Source organism: Rattus norvegicus, chromosome 1 (genome assembly GCF_036323735.1).
Source record: "Rattus norvegicus strain BN/NHsdMcwi chromosome 1, GRCr8, whole genome shotgun sequence".
Taxonomy (NCBI): Eukaryota; Metazoa; Chordata; class Mammalia; order Rodentia; family Muridae; genus Rattus; species Rattus norvegicus.
Genome location: NC_086019.1, coordinates 144680941 through 144700123, shown reverse-complemented (window position 1 = coordinate 144700123; position 19183 = coordinate 144680941). Strand labels below are relative to the sequence as shown.

The following is a 19183-nucleotide window of genomic DNA, read 5'->3' as shown; positions in this document are numbered from 1 at the left end:
GAGGCTGTGGAGCAGCTGCGCTAGAGGAAACCGGAAGGGTGGCGCAGAGAAGTCAGGCGGGAAGAACGAAGAGGCAGGGATGCGCGCGCCTTCCCTGGGACACCAAGGCTGTGGGGTGCAGACCTTTCTGGACAGCGATGGCTTGGAGTCTTCCTTTCTGATTGGAAACCATCGAAAAGATTGCACCTCCACCGGTGTGTCAGTTGTGAGTGGCCTCAAGTTTCCTCTGGGCACAGCAGGATGAGACAATTGTTAGGTTGATTCAGCCCCTTCCTGGCTTGTGTGAGCTGACGGCGCTCCACTCCCGGCCCATTGTTTCTGCTGCCACCAGGGAAAAGGCCTCCCTGTGACTCACCAGCGCTTCTTCCAGCAGCTACTACTTTGAAGAAAGCGGGAGCCTTTCTTGCTCCCTTTCTCCTCTCTACCTCTACGCCAGCTCCCCCACCCCCCCAACCCCCATGGCTACTTTGGTCCAGAAGTTTACCCTCTTACTAGATCTGACCTCTAAAGAACATCTGCAATGAACTCCTGCCTTTTCCTTTTGAATGCCAGTGTAGCTAAGTGGGTCTGGGTGGGGAGCTTCCTTTGATGTTAGGACCTTTTGTCTTTTGGCCACTGAAACTTCCAGTGGCAGTGTCTAGTTCCACTGCAAGGGATGTGTCTTTTGCTTTATGCATTGCTGTAGTTTGGGGTCTCCTGAAGTGCCACATCCTAAAGGCTTAGTTTCCAGGTTGGGACCGCTGGGAACTGGCAAAAACTTTAGAGTGGGGGTCGTCTGGCTTGGAGGGGCATGTTCGAGAAGAGCCTGGACTGAAACCTCCGCAACAGTGGGCCCACGACCCTTTCCTTGTTGCAGGCATTTGTTACTCTAAGGGAAAGCTGACCACGGGTTCATTGGGATTCAGAGTGCCCTTTGTCCAAGGGCTGGGTCTGTCAAACTGGACCAGGCTCAGACGTTGCCTCGCCGAGTGCCTCTTCCCTTTGCTCTGTCCAGAGCTCCTAGTGACCTGAGAGCACCATCTCCATCTCGGGCTTGGTGGGTGTGGGGCTGCGCACTGTGCTGTCCCTCAGCAACTCCCTGGCTTTTGTTCACATGCTCTGCCTTTGGATTCTTCTTCAGTTCTGTCCGACTTCTAGGAGAGCCAGCCCCACACAGCTTTCACTAGTTCCCTAGACGCCAGAGCAGCGCTTCTCAACTTGTGGGCTGCCACACCCTTGGGATCCTTTCACAAAGGTCACATCAGATACCCTGCATATCAGATATTTACATCATGATTCATAACATTAGCAAAATTAACAGTTAAGTAGTAACAAAAGTTTTATGGTTGGGGTCACCACAGCATGAGGAAGTATATTAGAGGGTCTCAGTGTTATAAAAGTTGAGAACCACTGCTCTAGAATGTCTGGTGTGATTCTTTTCTAGATTTTCCCTTTAAAAACCATCTTGTACTTTGTGATTCTTTTTTTTTTTTCTATTCTTTTTTTTTTTTTTGGAGCTGGGGACCGAACCCAGGGCCTTTCGCTTGCTAGGCAAGCGCTCTACCACTGCGCCAAATCCCCAACCCCGCACTTTGTGATTCTTATAGCTTCTTTCAGCTCTCAAAAATGTTAGGCATACTCCTCTCCAAGTCTCCCTCTCCTGTCTGGCGCTCTTGTGAAGGAGCAGTCCTGTTCTTCATGGCACAGGGAGGGGTAAGAGGCCTCCTCTCGCTCAGCCTGCAGTTATTGTAGGTCAGGCGTCTTCATGCAGGACTGAAGAGCCCACGCGCTCCTCCACGGCGGTGTGGCCACACTGAAGAGCCGCCACACTATCCCGGCTCCAAGGACCTCACAACGTTGTCTAGTTGCTAACTTATTCTATCCCTAATTCAGAACGATTATGTATTAGACAACACGAAGACAACAAATGACTTCTTAAAAACAAATAGTTTAATTTCATCCAGAAAAAAATACAAGTTTAAAATGAAACTAGCATTTTGTCATGTCACTTTTACAGTATTATGCTATTGGAAATGTGAGAAGATAGAACCCTTAAATTCCTAGACTCCAATATCCCATGTTAGTTGTAAAATATCAGCCTCTGGTGCCCAGGGTGGCTTTGCTTTTATAGGACACATTTTATAGAAATGGTATAAAATGAGGCAGGCTTGTAGAAATTCAATTATGAAATTTCAGGGGGGAAAATGGTCAAATCCAATTTCTTCTCTGAGAAGGCACCTGCAGAACTCACGACAGCGGCTGCTCAGAACCTGGTCTGCACAGACGGTGGCTTCTCTGGCACATACTAGAGTGAGCCCCACTAACAACAAAGAGAAGAGTTTAGCATATTCCATAGTATGGAAAAAAGCATCATTTAAAATTCTCAATCTGCATTATGAAAATACATCTGTGACCAAATCATGCACACACGTCATGAATTTGGTCAAGGCATCTGAAATCGGCTTTGGCTTTGAAGTATTTTTAGATTCATAGAAAACATTAAATGTCTAATAAAATAAATAAAACATTTAATAATTGGGATAATCAACCCTAAATGTCTTTGTCCCATTTGCTCGTCAACGTGACAGAACTCCCTTTCAGCAGTGTTCTACAACCAGAGCTGCACCTTGGAGATGCTGCTCTGCAGGCTCAAGGAATTAGGACACATGGTGGCTGTCACTGCCAGGAGAGCCACGGGTCACCTCTGCAGGGCTCCTGGTCCTGTGGTAATACAGTCCGTACAAACTACAGAACTTGGGAGCCTCACTGAAGAGCCTTGCAGTAAGCTATGGCGTCAGACGGTGCTTTCACAGGCCCTGCAGATGAGGGGAGCCCGCTGCCTAACATTGAAAGGGCTAAGAGACTGCAGCAGCCAGAAGGAAGAACAGAGCCAGGGGGCCTAGTGTGTACCTCCCACTATTCTGGAGGGGGCCGGAGGGTGCACAGCTCCTTCTCATCCAGTCCTTTCCAGTACTTGAAGTTGTCCTCCAGGTGCCGCATAAGGTTAGGCAGGTAAACAAAGGCTGCCGAGAGAAACGGGGGACGCAGTGTCTTCTCAGCCTTTCTTTATCAAAGGCTCGGCCTCCTCACTCTCTCTGGGAATGGAACTTGGGCGTACTACCACCCTGGCCCAGCGTTTCAAGAGGGACAGAAGGGAGTGGGCGTGACTGGAACACGGGAAACCTGTTCTCAGCCCCACCCCCATCTGCAGGCCTCAGCTCTGCAGCACCTCCCCCTCCCCCGGAGGGGCACAGCCCTCAGAGCACAGGAGCTGTGGACAACCTTAGGATCCTTTTCTGGGTCCCAACCCTCCGGAATGGCTACTCTCTCTCCATTCATCTTGGAAGTCAGCCCCGCACACTACTTCCTAACTAGTGGGTGCCCTGCAGGAGGACGTGCGAGACTCCTTACCATCCCAGGCATCAAACATGTCTGTGATGAAGTAGTCGATGAAGGAGATCTGAGACTTGGGGATGCTGCAGGTGTTTCTGTCAAACACTGGCATCACCACAGGCAAGTCCAGCTGTTTCTCTTCATCGGTCTGTGAAGCAGAGCATCCGGGATCTCAGGCCCGAGTCCTGGTTTGCCATGGGGCAGCCCCACCCACAGTACCTGAGACAACCCACAGGCTGCCTTGCAAACCCAATGTAGCACCAGCACCAAACCCGATCTGCCAGCCAGCAAGCTGTTCCCCGAGTGAGAACCCTCGAGGACATCCCAAACATTTTGGTAGCTGGAAGCCTCTTTGCTAATGTTCCTCAGGTCAGAGCAGTATCTGGTCACGTACCTCAGGTCCTGTCACTCACTACCCACTGTCCTCCTAGTCACAAATGCCCAATATGCCCACACTGGTGCCATATGTGTGCAGAAACACGGTCCCATCCCTGGACAGGCGTAGTGGCCATTTCTCAGCTAGGGCTGTGCTGTCTTGTCGGAAAGACTATAATTAGACTACTAACTAGTAAGGAGACTGCACTGGTCCTAAAACTTCCCAGTGGTGAAAAGGCAGGAGAAATGCCTTACCTCTAAGGTCTAACAAAAGTTTGTAAAATCAACAGTCTTTCTCAAACTCTTCAAAATTTAAAAAAAAAAAAATTCTAGAGAGAGCATTTCTTGTTCGTTCATCTTTGAAAGCCAACGCGCCCTACTAACAGCAGACACTGAAAACAACTCTACAGAGTCTACCCATGTGGAGGGCGATGGGAAAGTTCCAGACGAGATACTGGTACAAATCCAGCAGGTGGGAGGTTGGCAGGGCTGCGGGTCTCCTGGGCACAGGCAGGCCTCACTACAGGGGATACACACTAGTAGCAGAATGGAGAGGCAGGGTGTGGTGGTGCCCCAGTGTTCAGGAGGGCGAGGCCATCATGAGCTCCGGAACAGCCCGGGGTATCAAGTAAGGCAGGTCTTAGAATTTACAGCTCAGGTGGATTCAAGCCCCAGAACCCAATAAATGGAGCACAGTGGCTGTGCCTTTAAACCCACTACAGAGGACAGGAGGGTCAGCCTCAGGTAATGGGGGTCAATATCAGGCTGGGGTGGTGGCACATGTGTAATTTAATTATGTAGAAAACAGAAAGATAGTGAATTTAATGCCAGCCTTCAATGTTAATAGTTATACTCAAAATTGAAAACTGTATGATCCGAAAGGGTAAATCTATGTTGTAAATGCAACTTCTGATGTCTGTTCCATGTTGTCACCAACGGTTCATGTTATTAGGTGTTCTGTGTGTGCGTGCACTGTTGTTTTAACACAGAATCTCATTTCTAGCCCAGACTGTAATGAAACTCAGTTTGTAGCTGACATGACCTTGAACTCCCAATCCTCCTGCCGCCGGCTCCCAAGTGCTGGGATTCCATGTGTACAGGCTCACAGCTGGCCTAAGTAGTTTTAATTTAAACCTTTCTTCTGGTATGTGCTAGAATTTCATTGTTTTTTAATTTCCCTGATGATGTAAGGTACTTTTTCATGTAATTATCTGCAATTCATACTATGTTGTATGAAATAGCTACTGAAATATTTGCTTATTTCTAACTGGGTGGCTTGGGTTCCTACTGTACTAGAGTTTCATTACGCACTGAGTACAGCCCTTTGTCAGAAATGACTTGTATTTCTCACGACCTGTCCTGCTTACTCATTTATAGCATGCTTTTTTAAGCTTTGATGATATCTAATTGTCTTAGGGTTTCCACTGCTGTGAAGAGACACCAAGACCGAGGCAACTCTTATAAGGGACATTTAATTTGGAGTTGGCTTACAGTTTCAGAGATTCAGTCCATTATCATCATGGTGGGGAGCATGGCAGCATGCAGGTAGGCGTGGCGCTGGAGAAAGAGCTGAGAGGTCTACATCTTGATCCAAAGGCTTCCAGGCAACTAGGAGGAGGGTCTTCAAGTCCACCCCCACCGGGACACACTTCCTCCAGCAAGACCACACCTCCTAATAGTGCCATTCCCTGGGCCAAGCCTATTCAAACCCACAATAATGTCTATTTTTTCCATAGCTGTTGCTTTCTGAACCTCAGAGTCTGTCCATTTCAGAACCACTGGGGAGACTCTGCTGTGGTTTCTCTAGTGCCATGGGTTAGCCAACGACACTACTGTGAACTGACAGGTCTGTGCACAGGAAGGGACCTGCGAACAGATGGGTGCTCTCTCTCCAATGCCAACTGGAAGATCTTGGGAGAGCTCCTTCTAATACATGACTAAGGGATGTCTATATTCATGTGTTCTTTAAGTTTCTAGCAATGTTTTATGAGGTCTGGCCATTATTAGTAAATTTATTCTAAGCAATTTTTGCTTTTTATTGCTACTTTAAGTTTTAAAATAAGAGTACTGTTAGTTTTATTTCTGGTTGTTATTGTATAAATTCCAACCTGACTTTTTTATATGTTGAGCTTATTGGCCTGTGCACTCTTACTAATAAATCTAATTATTAGTGGAGTGTTATATATCTTGCAAATTTTTACACACACACACACACACACACACACACACACACACACACACACACACAAAGCAAAGCCCAAAACAAACAGCCACCATCTTACCTGCAGGTGAACTGTGCTGTAGGACAGCGCCTAAGAATACCTACAGAGTGCTGAGCAGAGCTAAGAGCAGGCCTCCAGCTTTGCTCCCACCATTGGGCAACAGCACAGGCTTAGGTGCACCTTAAGTCATGGTTTTAATCCCAGCATGCAGGAGCAAAGGCCAGCCTGATCTCCATAGCAAGTTCCGAGGATTCAACCAACCTTGTACTTCTTGGTGCTGACATAATGTCCTCTAACTCGTGCCTCACTCTGCTTCCCCACTTCTATGTTCTTGAGAAGCAGACTGTGAAGCCCATGGCACTGCCTGCTGGGCACTGAAGACAGCTAAGGAGTGATCTGCCTCCTTCCTTTTTCATATAATTTGTAAGGTTGGTGTTATTTCTGCCATTAATGTTCAAATCGTGTGTCTTCCACAAGTTCTCTCCAATGCTGGCTGGGGATGACTTTTGATTCTGCTGATATTAAGTGCATACACATTGTGGTTATGGGCCCTTTTCTCAGTAGGAATTGCCCTCCTATTTCCAGAGTGCCCTGTGTCTTGATGGCTTTATCTGAGTTGTATGGTGTTCTACTTGTTCATAATTTGCATGCTATACCTCTCTGAGTCCACCATCCATCTGTTCTTTATATTTAAAATATCGTTTCTAGTAGTGTTTCTCTGTGTAGTCCTGGCTGTCCTGAAACTCACTTTGCAGACCAGGCTGGTTTCAAATTCATAGAGACCTGCCTGCCTCTGCCTCCTGAGTGCTGGGACTAAAGGTGTGGCACCACCTGGCTGCCTTTTTCTATCTTATTACTTAGAGCATAGACCTAATAGTGCAATGTGAGAACCTTGTTCTGTGTTTTAATATGGAGAATTTAGAGAATTTAAAGAGTCCTGTAGAGCCACCCAGGAACTGACAGTTACGGATGCCTCTTTTGCATCTTGAAAAGTCAAGTTTGCGTCTGTGGTCCCTTCCTTTCAACCGTAAGAGCTTCCTCTGGCATTTCTTACACTTCAGGCTTCCTGAGATGAACCGGACTACTTTCCCTTGTCTGAGAATGAGTTTATCTTGCCCTGATCCTTGAAGGGTGTCTCACTGCAGATAGAGTTCTGGACTGGCAGCTTTATTCTAACGGCAGCTTAAACATGATAAAAGTTTCACAGGAGATTGGGACATATAAACATGTGTTTCCTCTCCTCTTCCTCCTCCTCATCCTCCCCTTCCTCTTCTTCTTCCTCCTCCCCCTCCTCTTTCTCTTCTTCCTCTTCTTTGTCCTCTTCTTCCTTCTTTTTTTTTGAGGCAAGATAACCCTGGCTAGCCTAGAACTCTCTAATGTAGACAGACAGGCTGGCTTGAACTCACAAGGTTTGCCCACCTCTGCCTCGTAAGTGTATGGATTAAATGCAAGCCCACAGTTCTGGTGAAGCCCTGCCACTGCTGGACTCCTGGCCCTCACTGCCCACTCCCACACCTGCAAACACCTGCAGTCTGTGTTCCTGCTGTCTCAGGGAGATGTGAGAGGGACAGCGCTTTAGGAGAAACCTGCCAACCCACGGTTCCAAACCCAGCAGAGATGTCCTACAAGAATGAGGACCATAAAAATGTAACACATTTACAGATGATGAAAAACAATTTTGGGGGCTGGAGGGATGGCTCAGCAGTTAAGAGCACTGACTGCTCTTCAGAGGTCCTGAGTTCAATTCCCAGCAACCACATGGTGGCTCACAACCATCTGTAATGAGATCTGATGCCCTCTTCCCGTGTAGCGGATGACAGCTACAGTGTACTCATATACATAAAATAAATAAATCTTTCTTAAAAAGAAAGACAATTTGATGACAATTTATTATCAACAAATGTACAAAATAATGAATCTTTTTCAAAGACAAAATTTCTTTTAAAGTTTTCTTTCCCAGTTTTAAGTTGGTAGCCTCATGGTGTTCCCTCCAGTGTGTGTGTGTGTGTGTGTGTGTGAGTCAGTGTGTGTGTGTGTGTCTGTGTGTGTGTGTGTATGTGTGTGTGTCTGTGTCTGTGTGTGTGTGTGAGTGTGTGTGTCTGTGTCTGTGTGTGTCTGTGTGTGTCTGTGTGTGTCTGTGTGTGTGTGTATGTGTGTGTGTCTGTGTCTGTGTGTGTGTGTGTGTGTCTGTGTGTGTGTGTATGTGTGTGTGTCTGTGTCTGTGTGTGTGTGTGTGTCTGTGTGTGTCTGTGTGTGTCTGTGTGTGTGTGTGTCTGTGTGTGGACTTGAGATGCAGCACCTTACCTGGGAGAAATACTCCTCTGAGATGCGTGCAGCCCACTCGATGCAGTGCTCGAGGGGCCGGCAGGGGTTGGACACGTCGGCACACTTAATCATCATCCTTTTGATGAGAGTCCGGCTCTCTGGAGTCCTGACCATGGCTCTTATATCTTCCAGACTTCTGCCAGTTTCCTGAACCTTGAATGAAGTCAAAGCAATCAGAATGGGTTCTCAGGCCCAGCTACCTCCCCAGGGGGCTCTGTGAGGATCTAAAAGCTGAAGATGTCATCAGCAGAGCGCGGTGGGTGCTTCCTGTGTAAAGGAGGAAGCACGTCCTGGAGAGTTCAGCAGGACGCAGGCGGTACCGGCCTGGCAAACCACCTCTTCCTTGTTACTCCTTCTCTGTGTTTACTCCTTTCCCAGTCGCTCTGGTCTTTTCCTTCTTTTCTATCTCTCCCTACTGGTAAGAACTTAAAGGCTGGTTTTTGTTTTGTTTTTCGGATATTCACTGAAAAACAAAATAAATTGGAAAAATAGAACTCTCTCCTCTCACAGTAAAAGCTGTCTGTGGTCTACCTGTCCCCACAGCCCAGTCCTCACTGGGCTTTGTGAAAGGCATTTTAAGACTTAGCCTTCAGTGAATCCAGACAACGTTAAGTGACAGTCCCTCACACCGCCTCAATATTGATGACATGTGAAGGGCAGAAAGACTCAGCAGGCCTGTGGGAGGGAAGTATTATTACATTTAGAAACAAGGGCAGGAGTCAGAGTAAGGTGACATCTGCGCCTCCCAGCGGACCAGAGTCAAATGGAAGCTGGGCTGTTTGAGTGTCAACTCTTCCTGTTCCTACAGTGTCCTGTGCCTGAGGTCTACTGTCCTATGGACAAGGAAATGATACAGGAGGATAACAGGAACTGACACCTGCTCCATGGTGGGCGTTTCCTGCCTGCCATGATGTCGTTGTTACCTTTGCTAGGCAATTCTGGATTCTCCAAATCCAGAAATGAGCAGTAACAATACTGTCACTTTGGTGATCCCAACAGAAGCTCCTTCCCAGCCTAACCCCTCTACAAGGACAGCCGCTGCCACCGTGGTCACACCCTCTAGAGAGTGGCTGTTAGGGCCACCCTAGGAGTCAGGTGTGGTGATACACACCTCCAGCCCCAGCAGTCGGGAGGCAGAGACAGGCAGATCTCTGTGAGTATGACGACAGCCTGGTCTACACAGTGAATTCCAGGCCAGCCAGGGCTACACAGTTAGAAACTGTCCGAAAAAAGGAAGGGAGGGAGGGAGAGAGGAAGGAAAGGGAGTGGGGGAGAAGAGTTCGCTTGGGCTCTAACTGGCCTTAGAATACTCAAAGGGAGGGGGCATTTTGAGACAGGGCCCAAAAATGGCCAATGTGAAAACTCTTGTTATGCATCTAATTGCAGCTTTTATTTTTCTTCCTGATAGAGTTTTGCATGTTAGTGTTTGTTTTATTTTTAAGAAACCAATGAAAAACAAATTCAACCGGGCCTAATCCTTGCTCCTCTACCCCAGCACCTGAGAATCTGAGGGAAGAGATCACTGAGTTCTTAGCCAGCCTGGGTTAGAGTGTTGGCCTACATCAAGAGAAGGTAGGTGTGGAGACGACAGATAAATGATAGATTGGATGCATGACTGATGGAAGAAATGGAAACCCCAGTTCAGCATGCCCACCAAGGACCCTGCTATCTGAGATCCTCACACGGTTGGTGTGAAGCCCAGACACATAGCCTCCAACCCAGCTCCCCTCACCTCGTTTTTCTGTGCTTTCAGAGGCTTGTTGATGCTGTTGATAAATTTGTTGACGTGTTCAAAGTGCTTTGTCATCTCTGTGGCTAGGACCATGTCAATGATACTCTGGCGTAGTGTCCGGTAGTCATTCCTGTTTCAGACGAGAGAGAGGCTGCTTCAGGTTACTGATTCAGACTGGGATGCTCTCCCTCACATGGCCTGCTTCTCAATGTGTATGTCTGCTGTAGCTATCAGTCTACCACCACTGGAAGTTACACTTCCTCCTCAGCAGATGGCAGCTAACAGGCAGGGTGCCATGACTCTGTATCAGAGGGATAACAGCAGTATATTCATGGTTCTCAGGATGGGACAGGGATGAACAAAGACTTTTCCCAGTCTTTCTCCCTCCCTCACTAAACACACAGGACAACTTCAAACTCATGACCTTCTTGTATGAGCCTTCTACAGGCTGAGATTATGGGCGTGTGCCACTGCTATTCTGTATACCCACGGTCTCCATATTCACTAACAGTGTACCCTGTGTGGAGGCCCTTTGGGGTTCAGAGGACTGTGAGGGCAGGCCTTCTCATAGCTGTTCCACTAACCCTTGTTTTTATTTTGATATTCTCAAGGCTTCACTTTCTGAGAAGATGACCCATGTGCTTTAAAGTTAGAAAGTACAAAAGACTAAGAGATGGACTCTCTAGCCACCCCTTCTCTGTGGTCTGCCTTTCCTGGACACACCCAAAGTTAGCCGGGTCTTGTACTGGTTAGTTCTACGTCAACTTGATACACACTAGAGGCATTTTCTTTCTTTCTTTTAAAAAAAAGATTTATTTATTATACATAAGTACTTTGTAGCTGTCTTCAGACACACCAGAAGAGGGCATCAGATCCCTTTACAGATGGTTGTGAGCCACCATGTGGTTGCTGGGATTCGAAGTCAGAACCTCTGGAAGAGCAGTCAGTGCTCTTAACCGCTGAGCCATCTCTCCAGCTCCTAGAGGCATTTTCTAAGAGAACTTTAACCGACTGGCCTGTGGGCAAGCCTACTGGGCATTTTCTTGACTGGTGTTTTATTTGGGGGGATGGTGCCCAGCTCGCTGTGGGCAGTGCCACCCCTGGGCAGCTGGTCCTGGGTGCTATAAGAAAGTGGAAGCAAAACGTGGGCCAGGTTCCCTCCTGGCTCCGCTCAGGCTCCCGCCCTCATTTCCCTTGGTGGTGGGATCGTAGTACCTGCATGTGTGAGGTGAAATACACCCCTTCCTCTCCAAGTTGTTTTTGGTCATTATTTTTAACATTTGCTAGGGTAATAGAAACCCTAGCAAAGACAGGTCTTATGCATTTTCCATATGTAAATTATGTATTTACAGGCAAATACGTGTAAAGCTTGTTAAGATGACTTCTGAAATTCTAAGACATGGTACAAAGGAGCTCTGTGAAATCAAAGTTCTCTAATCCCAAGAAAACTTTCCTCTGACATCCAAATTACAGTATTTCTCACCATGCCCTTTCTCTCTTCAGTCACGCTCTGCTGTGTATCAGGCCCTGGGCTAACCACCAAGGGGAAACTGAGACTTCGTAGACTTTAGGAATCTGAGCTGGGGGAGGTGGTGATTGTAGTCCCAGCACTTGTGGACCTTCCACAGGAGACTTAGGCCAGCCCAGCTCACATAGTGACACCAGCTCAAGACATCTAACTGCACATTAAACATTAGTTTTGGGCTAGAACCGGATGCCTTGTACGTGCTAGGCGAATGTCATACCCGAGCCATGCGACATGTGCTGGAGAGCTTGTGCCTCGGGGAAAGCCTCCTCAGGAGCCACTTGTAAACCGACTATGACAAGCTTGTGTTGTACACTGAAGACCATGAGCAGCCGGGGAAGCAGGCAGGTCAACCTGGGCAAGACCCTGCCTCAAACCACAATTTTAAAAGACGCAGATGCAGCTCAGTTGTAAGGCACGTGCATGCTCAGCGTGCTCTAGGCCTTCCTCTCATCTCTAGTACGGGGTGCAGGGGGGTGAGGAGCACCTGCGCAGAGGTGATGGAGGTGTCTGGGTGGGGACAGTAGGGACAGCAGCAGTGCTCCATGTACACCTGCTCATGGCCTGCTCCCTGGGGAACTTAGAGCAAACAGTCTCTGTTCTCACCTGTCTGTGTTTTTAAAGATATTGCATTTGTCATTTTCAAGGGTCAGCTGGAAGGCCAGCGCTGCGTGGTGGCTCTCTAGCACAGCAGTGTCATTGTACAGTACGGCCAGCTCCTTTCCCGCATTGCAGAGGAAAGAGTTGGTTCTCCCGGGGTGATCCACATCGTGGATGGTGGCAGCGATGAGGGCAGCGACCTCATCAAGGCGATCTAAAGTGTCCTGAAAACAAGAACTCCATTGAAAACCCGTGCCTGCAACACTGAAACAAGCCTTCAGCAGAGACTTCTATCTTTTTGACAATTTCTCCGATTCCTGAGAGGATCATATTGTCTGAGCAGATCCCGTACAGTCCTGATCACAGGTATGCACTGGGAGAGCAGTTAGTTTTCTTCTACTTTTATAAACTTACATACATTTAAAAATAAACCATCAGCATTTATAATTTTGAGTTATAATATAGATGTACGAGGTCCTTTTTTTTTCTTTTTCTTTTTTTTTTTTTTTTTGGAGCTGAGGACCGAACCCAGGGCCTTAAGCGCTCTACCACTGAGCTAAATCCCCAACCTGAGGTTCTTTTTTGTATCATTTACTTTTGCAAATGTATGTTACTGTCTTCCTTATTTCTAGTTTTGGTGGTCTGTTGCCTTAATTCCAAAAGCCATTGTGGGTTATCGCTGGCTCGCCAAGTCCTCACAGTGTCCCATATGCAGCCTTGAACTTCTGGAGCTCTTTTCAAGTGTTGGGCTTACAGGCATATACTATGCTCAGCTGTCATGTGTGCGTGTGTACATGTATGTGAATGAGTGTAAGCACTTGAGTGTTCATGCATGTGGAGGCCAGAGGCCAACCTCAGATGTTTGCCAAGAGCATCTGCCTATTCCTTCAGGACACGTTTCCCTCGCTGGGACTCTAAGCTAGGTGAGGTGGGTGGCTTGTGAGCCCCAAGAATCTACCTGTGTTGACCTTAGCGGTGATTACAAGCATGGAGCTCATCACCAAGCCCAGCTTTGTTTGTGGTGCTTTACTGGCTAAGCTCTCCCCCTAGCTGGATCATTCTATAGGTTTGACACTTTTCATTTTATTTGAAAATGTATCCAAGCACTCAGCTACTCAAATGTGAGTTGATCAAGGGTGACCCAACGAATGTGCAAAACTGGGTGGAGAAAAGTCCATGAGACCCCAACCCTATATAAAAACCACAGGCAACAGAGGAAAGCCAGGGGAGGGAAGGGGAGAGGAGGGGAGAGATGGGTCTGCCCGTGGGAAGAGCACACCTACCAGGGGTAAATGATCAGTCCTGGAAACATACATACAAGTAACATCCTATGGACTCAACAGGCCATACTTAAGAATATATGCATATATGAATACATGTATGTATGCAACAAAAGCTGGTGCGAAGGCTGTGGGGTTGAGGTGAGGAACCTTTAATCCCGGCATCTGGGACACAGAGACAGCTGGATCTGAGCCAACCTGGTCCACATAATGAAACTGTGTGACTGTGTCTCAAAAAAAGATTTAAAAAAAAATATCATTTTTGTCTTTGGGAGCTAGAGGCAGGAGGTGCTGAGACCAGCCTCCACGACACAATGTGAGGCTAGCCTCAGTTACACAAGATCAAGATCCTATCTCAAAAATATCTATTGCTTTAGGCCAGCTTAGAATGTTTTTGTTCAAAAGCAACAAACTATAGCAAAAACTGTTCTTCAGACACTCACCCCCAACACACACACACACAAAACACATACACATACTCACACACACAACACATACACACACTCACCCCAACACACACACACTCACACACACACACTCACCCCAACACACACACTCACACAAACTCACACACAGACATTCCCAACACATACACACACACTCACACACACAAAAAAACACATACACACTTACACACATATAACACATACACACACTCACCCCCAACACACACGGACTCACCCCCAACACACACACACTCACACAAACACACACACTCACCCCCAACACACGCACACACATACTCACACATAAACAACACATACACACTCACACACAAACAACACATACACACTTACACACAACACATACACACACTCACCCCCAACACACACACATACACAGACTCACCCCAAACACACACTCCCATACTCCCACACACACACACTCACACACACACTCACCCCTAACACACACACACAACACATACACATACCCCAACACACACACTCACTCCCAACACACACACTCACAAAGACTCACCCCAACACACACAAACACTCACACACACACTCACACACACTCACCTTCAACACACACACCCCCAACACACACACACTCACACACACACTCACACACACCCCAACACACACAACACACACATACATACTCACACACACACTCACCCCCAACACACACACACTTACCCTCTAACACATACACTCACACACATACACACCCCCAACACACACACATACTCACCCCCAACACACACACACACTCACCCCCAACACATACACAACATTCACACACATATAACATACACGCACACTCACCCCCAACACACACACACTCACCCCCAACACACACACACACTCACCCCCAACACACACACATAGACTCACCCCCCAACACACACACAACACACACACGCACTCACCCCCAACACACACACAGACTCACCCCAACACACACACACTCACCCCAACACACACACACTCACCCCAACACACACACTCACACACCCACAACACACACACACACCCAATACACACACTCACACATACCCAACACACACACACTCACCCCCAACACACACAGACAACACATACACACATACTTACACACACAACACATGCACACACGCAACACATACACACGCTCACCCCCAACACACAGACTCAACCCAAACACACACTCACACACACTCAACAATACAACACACACACGCTTACACACAAACACATACACACTTACACACACAACACATACACACTCACCCCCAACACACACAGACTCAACCCAAACACACTCACACACATTCACACACACATGCTTACACACACACAACACATACACTAACCCCCAACACACACACACAGAAACTCATCCCCAACACACATACACTCATACATACTCACACACATGCATTCACCCCCAACACACACACACTTACACACACTCACCCCCAACACCCCCAATACACACACTCACACACACAACACATACACACACTCACCCCCAACACACACACTCACCCCCAACACACACACAACACACACACTCACATACAACACACTCACCCCAACACACACACTCCCCCAACACACACACACACACTCAGCCCCAACACACACAGACTCACCCCCAACACACACAGACTCACCCCCAACACATACACACACACACACACACACACTCTCCCTGGCCACTTGTCTCTGCTTTCTCTCTCCATTCTTACCCCTTTGGTCTTGGTATTGATCTTTAAAATACAAAGGACCTGGGCTAGATGTCACCCAGCAAGCACACAGCCTGGGGTTTGACACTGTCCTAGTGTTCTCTCTCCTTGCTGTGATAAAACACTGACCAAAAACACCTTGGGGAGCAAGGGAGTGTATTTTACCTTACAGATAGATCATTGAGAGAAGCCAAGGCTGGAACTTGAAGCAGAAACCACAGAGAAACACTGATTGTTGGCTTGCTCAGGACTGCTTGCACAGGGGTGGCACCACCCACAGTGGGCTGGGCACTCCCATATCAATCTTTGATCAAGAAAATGCCCCCACTCATGCTAACTGGACAATCTAATGGAGGCAATCTCTCTATTGAGTTCCTCCCTCCCTGATTCATGTCAAGTTGACAAGAACTAACTGGTACAAGTGCCAAACTGCATATTAAAAACAACAGTAAATTGGTAGTATCACAAAAGGACCCAAAAGACTCAGATCTAAGACGTCCACCCGTCACGGGGAGAAATGAACATTGCTGGTCATGTCCTGTACTAGGGCATCCTCTATTTTGTTCTCCACATGTAAGTTCCATGAGGGATAAGAGTATGTGGGATCACAGTGGATGCGCCTGGTCCTGTGTGGCTGTAGCCATACTTGGTCCCAGACAAGTGCTTCAGACACTGAATAGTCTGGTGTGACCTGAATGGTGTGCCCGCAGAACCTAGGCACAGGGAGGGGAGAAGAAAAGGGAGTTCGTCACGGCCGTGTGTCTCAGAGCGTCAGCAGTCACAGTGTCTGAAGCCTGAGTCCCTGCGGGAGAAGGAAGGTGTCATGCAGTCATGGTCAGATGTGCTGCTCTGGAAAGAACACAATGGGGGCACTGTGTGGATGGTGCTGCAGAGGGACCCGGAGAGAGGAGTGACCTCCCGGGTAGGAAAATGAGAAGCTGTGTTGGAGTCAGATGGCTGCCAGGGAGGGGCTGAGGAGCAGGGCAGGAATGGTCAGGGCTCACAGCACAGGTGAAGGTCCTCAGTGTGCCCTTAGGTTCAAACTGAAACCCCTTCTCCTCCAAAGGGACAGCCTTGTTCTGTCTTTGTTGGCTTTCTCCCCCAAGGACGCAGAATGGCAGAGACTGCAGATTAACCCACCGGCAGGTTTCCTTGTGTGCCGCGCTGCAGAGGTGAGGACTAAGTGGTTATATTACCGTGCAGTGGGGGCGACTGTAGCAGGAGCCCCTGCCTCTGCCTACGTTGCTGTTAAATGAAGACCACAGTCGTTCGCTTACCTTTAACTTGTTTCTGGAAAGGAAATACGCAGTGGCGTGAAGCACATCCGCGGCGTGCGTGGAATTGTGGTAGGGGTTAGAGGAATGGTAATTGGATTCAATAATTTGAAACCATGATTTCAGCGTTGCCTCAGAGCACTGTAAGAACTCACAGATTTCAAAACGAGCAAACGTTTTGAGACCTAGATAAATCAAAGGCCTACAAAGGAACAGATGCACAACATTAAACAGAGCAGAAACCAGTCACCTGAGTTCTGAAGACTCAGGCAAGACAAGCCGCACTGCAGAGCACCAGGGCAACTGATCTGCACTGCTGGGCTGCACCCGCCTGCCTGCCTGCACTCCATGTGGCCCAGAGGCCACATGACAGTTTCTTTCTGCCTTAGCCTTCTTCAGGCATCTTGATTTGCTGGGGTGAGGTTCCCACCCTGCTTCCATGAGTGGGATCTCCAAAACCATGCCTTTCCTGGACTAAACATGCCGCCTGCAATCCTCTCCTCACAGGTTTCTACTGATGTCCTACCTAGAGAAAACAACACCAACGTGACTATCAAGGGACGTAGACACATGGCAGGTGACTGATCATCTCAATTAGGAGGTAGGTATTCTGGTCCAAAGGAGTTTATCCTGAGAAACTGACCCGCTGCCAGCAAGCAAGGCCCTCCTTAGCCGATACTTAGATTTACTGGCTTGGCTTAGAAGGTTAAGAAATCGGCCTCACAGAAGCCGAGGTCATCACCCATCACCAGTACTGAACCTGGCCTGCTTCACACGCTTTTGAAGATGGGACGGTTCTGGAATGTAAACCAGGTGGTCAGGGCTCACTTGTGATGGCTGTGTGAAGTGGGAGTCTCAGTGGAGACAGCTCACCCGATGGATGAGATCTGCTGAGTCATCCCACAGCTTAGCAGAGCCACCTCTCCTGAAACTGGACTACACTCCTGGCTAGCACTGGATGCCGGTCCTACATGCCAAGACCCTGTGGTTACCAGCTTTTACTCAGCTAAACCCTAACTCCAGGTCTGCAACCATAGTTGATGAACATGACTAGGGTGGAGTCTCTGAGTGGGCCGCCAACACGGCAACCAAGACTTGAGGCTAGTTTATCAAATGTGTAACTACCATATTGGTTCTAGGCCTTGGGGCAGGAGACTCTTGGTTGCTACCGTATATAGTACCACATACTGGAGAAATTAGGAACGTATGTCACAGGAAAACCTGCTATTTGAAGAAGCCATTATAGCTGGGCAAACTCTGCCTGGCGCCTGCTGACTCAACTTGAAGCCCCACTCCTCCTTCCTTGGCCTCTGTCCCCACCCAAGGAATGGCTGCACACAGCAGCACTGCTCCGGTGGGTCCCTGCACAGGCCCTAGGAAACAGGTCCCACGTACCTATTTTGGGTTGCAGCTTCCAGCTCAAAAATGTCAAAGTCCCATTGCTCCTCATTTTCTATGACCTGAGCAATCCGTGGTGGGATATCATGAAGGGAGATGGGGACGGCCAACTGGCTTGAAGATGGCCGAAGGCCTGCAAAGTGACAGAATTTGGAGACAACACTGACAGGTTTGTGGAGTTTGGCGTTTGGGGGTAGGCTGTGCTATGTCAGAAATGGCTGCCTTGCTTCTGAGGCTGCACAGCATACCCAGAGCTGCTGAGAACATTTAATCTAGACTCCAGCACTGTAGTGATCGGAGAGATGAGAACAGAGGACTTACTTTTTGTTGCAAGAGTATACTCATTTCCTGAAAACCTCCGTAAGCCATCCTGGTAAAAATCAAGGAGACAAGAAGTGGGGTCACACGGTCTTCTTTCCTGATTGCATAACCCAGACAGTCAGCCCCGGAGGATGGTCCAGGACAGCCCAGTGCAAGGCTGCACAGTCCAGCAGGCTGACCCCTGTGGCTGACTCCAGACTTAGTCCCTTCCTGGTGCTGCTCTACTGCTGGAACCCAGGCTCAGGCAGGATGACCAGGGAGTTGACTGACATGCCTGCCTCAGGCCAGAACCAACTGCTGCCCTAGTGACAGCCACCCTCTGCCCTCAGTCCACCCCATCTTCTCCTCCAAACTCAGCTGTCCCTCTCACTTCTCTCTCATCCTCTACGTGGATTCCTCCCTTGTCCCTGACGTCAGACTCATCACTCAGTACCCTGTATGCTCTAGTAGCACCATCTCTCCCGCACCAATCGCCAGGACACTCCACCCCACCATCCCCATATCAGCCCTGACCAGAGTTAGAGGTGAGCACTGGGAGTCACCCTGCCTTCTAGAACTCACTGCCCGTGTGACATCAGATAGT

The 19183-nt window shown here is 48.3% G+C and overlaps 1 protein-coding gene across 7 annotated transcripts in view; it reads right to left on the bottom strand.

The window, feature by feature from the left end:
* Positions 1-1907: 1907 nt before the first annotated feature.
* The window catches only part of Pde8a (phosphodiesterase 8A), a 123014-nt gene continuing 105738 nt past the window's right edge, over positions 1908-19183 (bottom strand). For 5 of the 7 annotated variants that reach the window (XM_063262703.1, XM_063262704.1, XM_039113042.2 and 2 more), the window contains 6 exons: positions 18601-18649; positions 18277-18412; positions 16885-17083; positions 12158-12375; positions 10027-10156; positions 5953-8447 (listed from right to left, as the gene is read on the bottom strand). In XM_063262703.1, coding sequence (XP_063118773.1) covers positions 7932-8447; positions 10027-10156; positions 12158-12375; positions 16885-17083; positions 18277-18412; positions 18601-18649 — 1248 coding nt within the window. In that variant the 3' untranslated portion in view covers positions 5953-7931. Of the gene's footprint in view, positions 2300-2869; positions 3003-3390; positions 3521-5952; positions 8448-10026; positions 10157-12157; positions 12376-16884; positions 17084-18276; positions 18413-18600; positions 18650-19183 lie in introns of those variants that run through there. The other 2 variants (XM_006229438.5, NM_198767.1) reach the window with 2 other exon arrangements.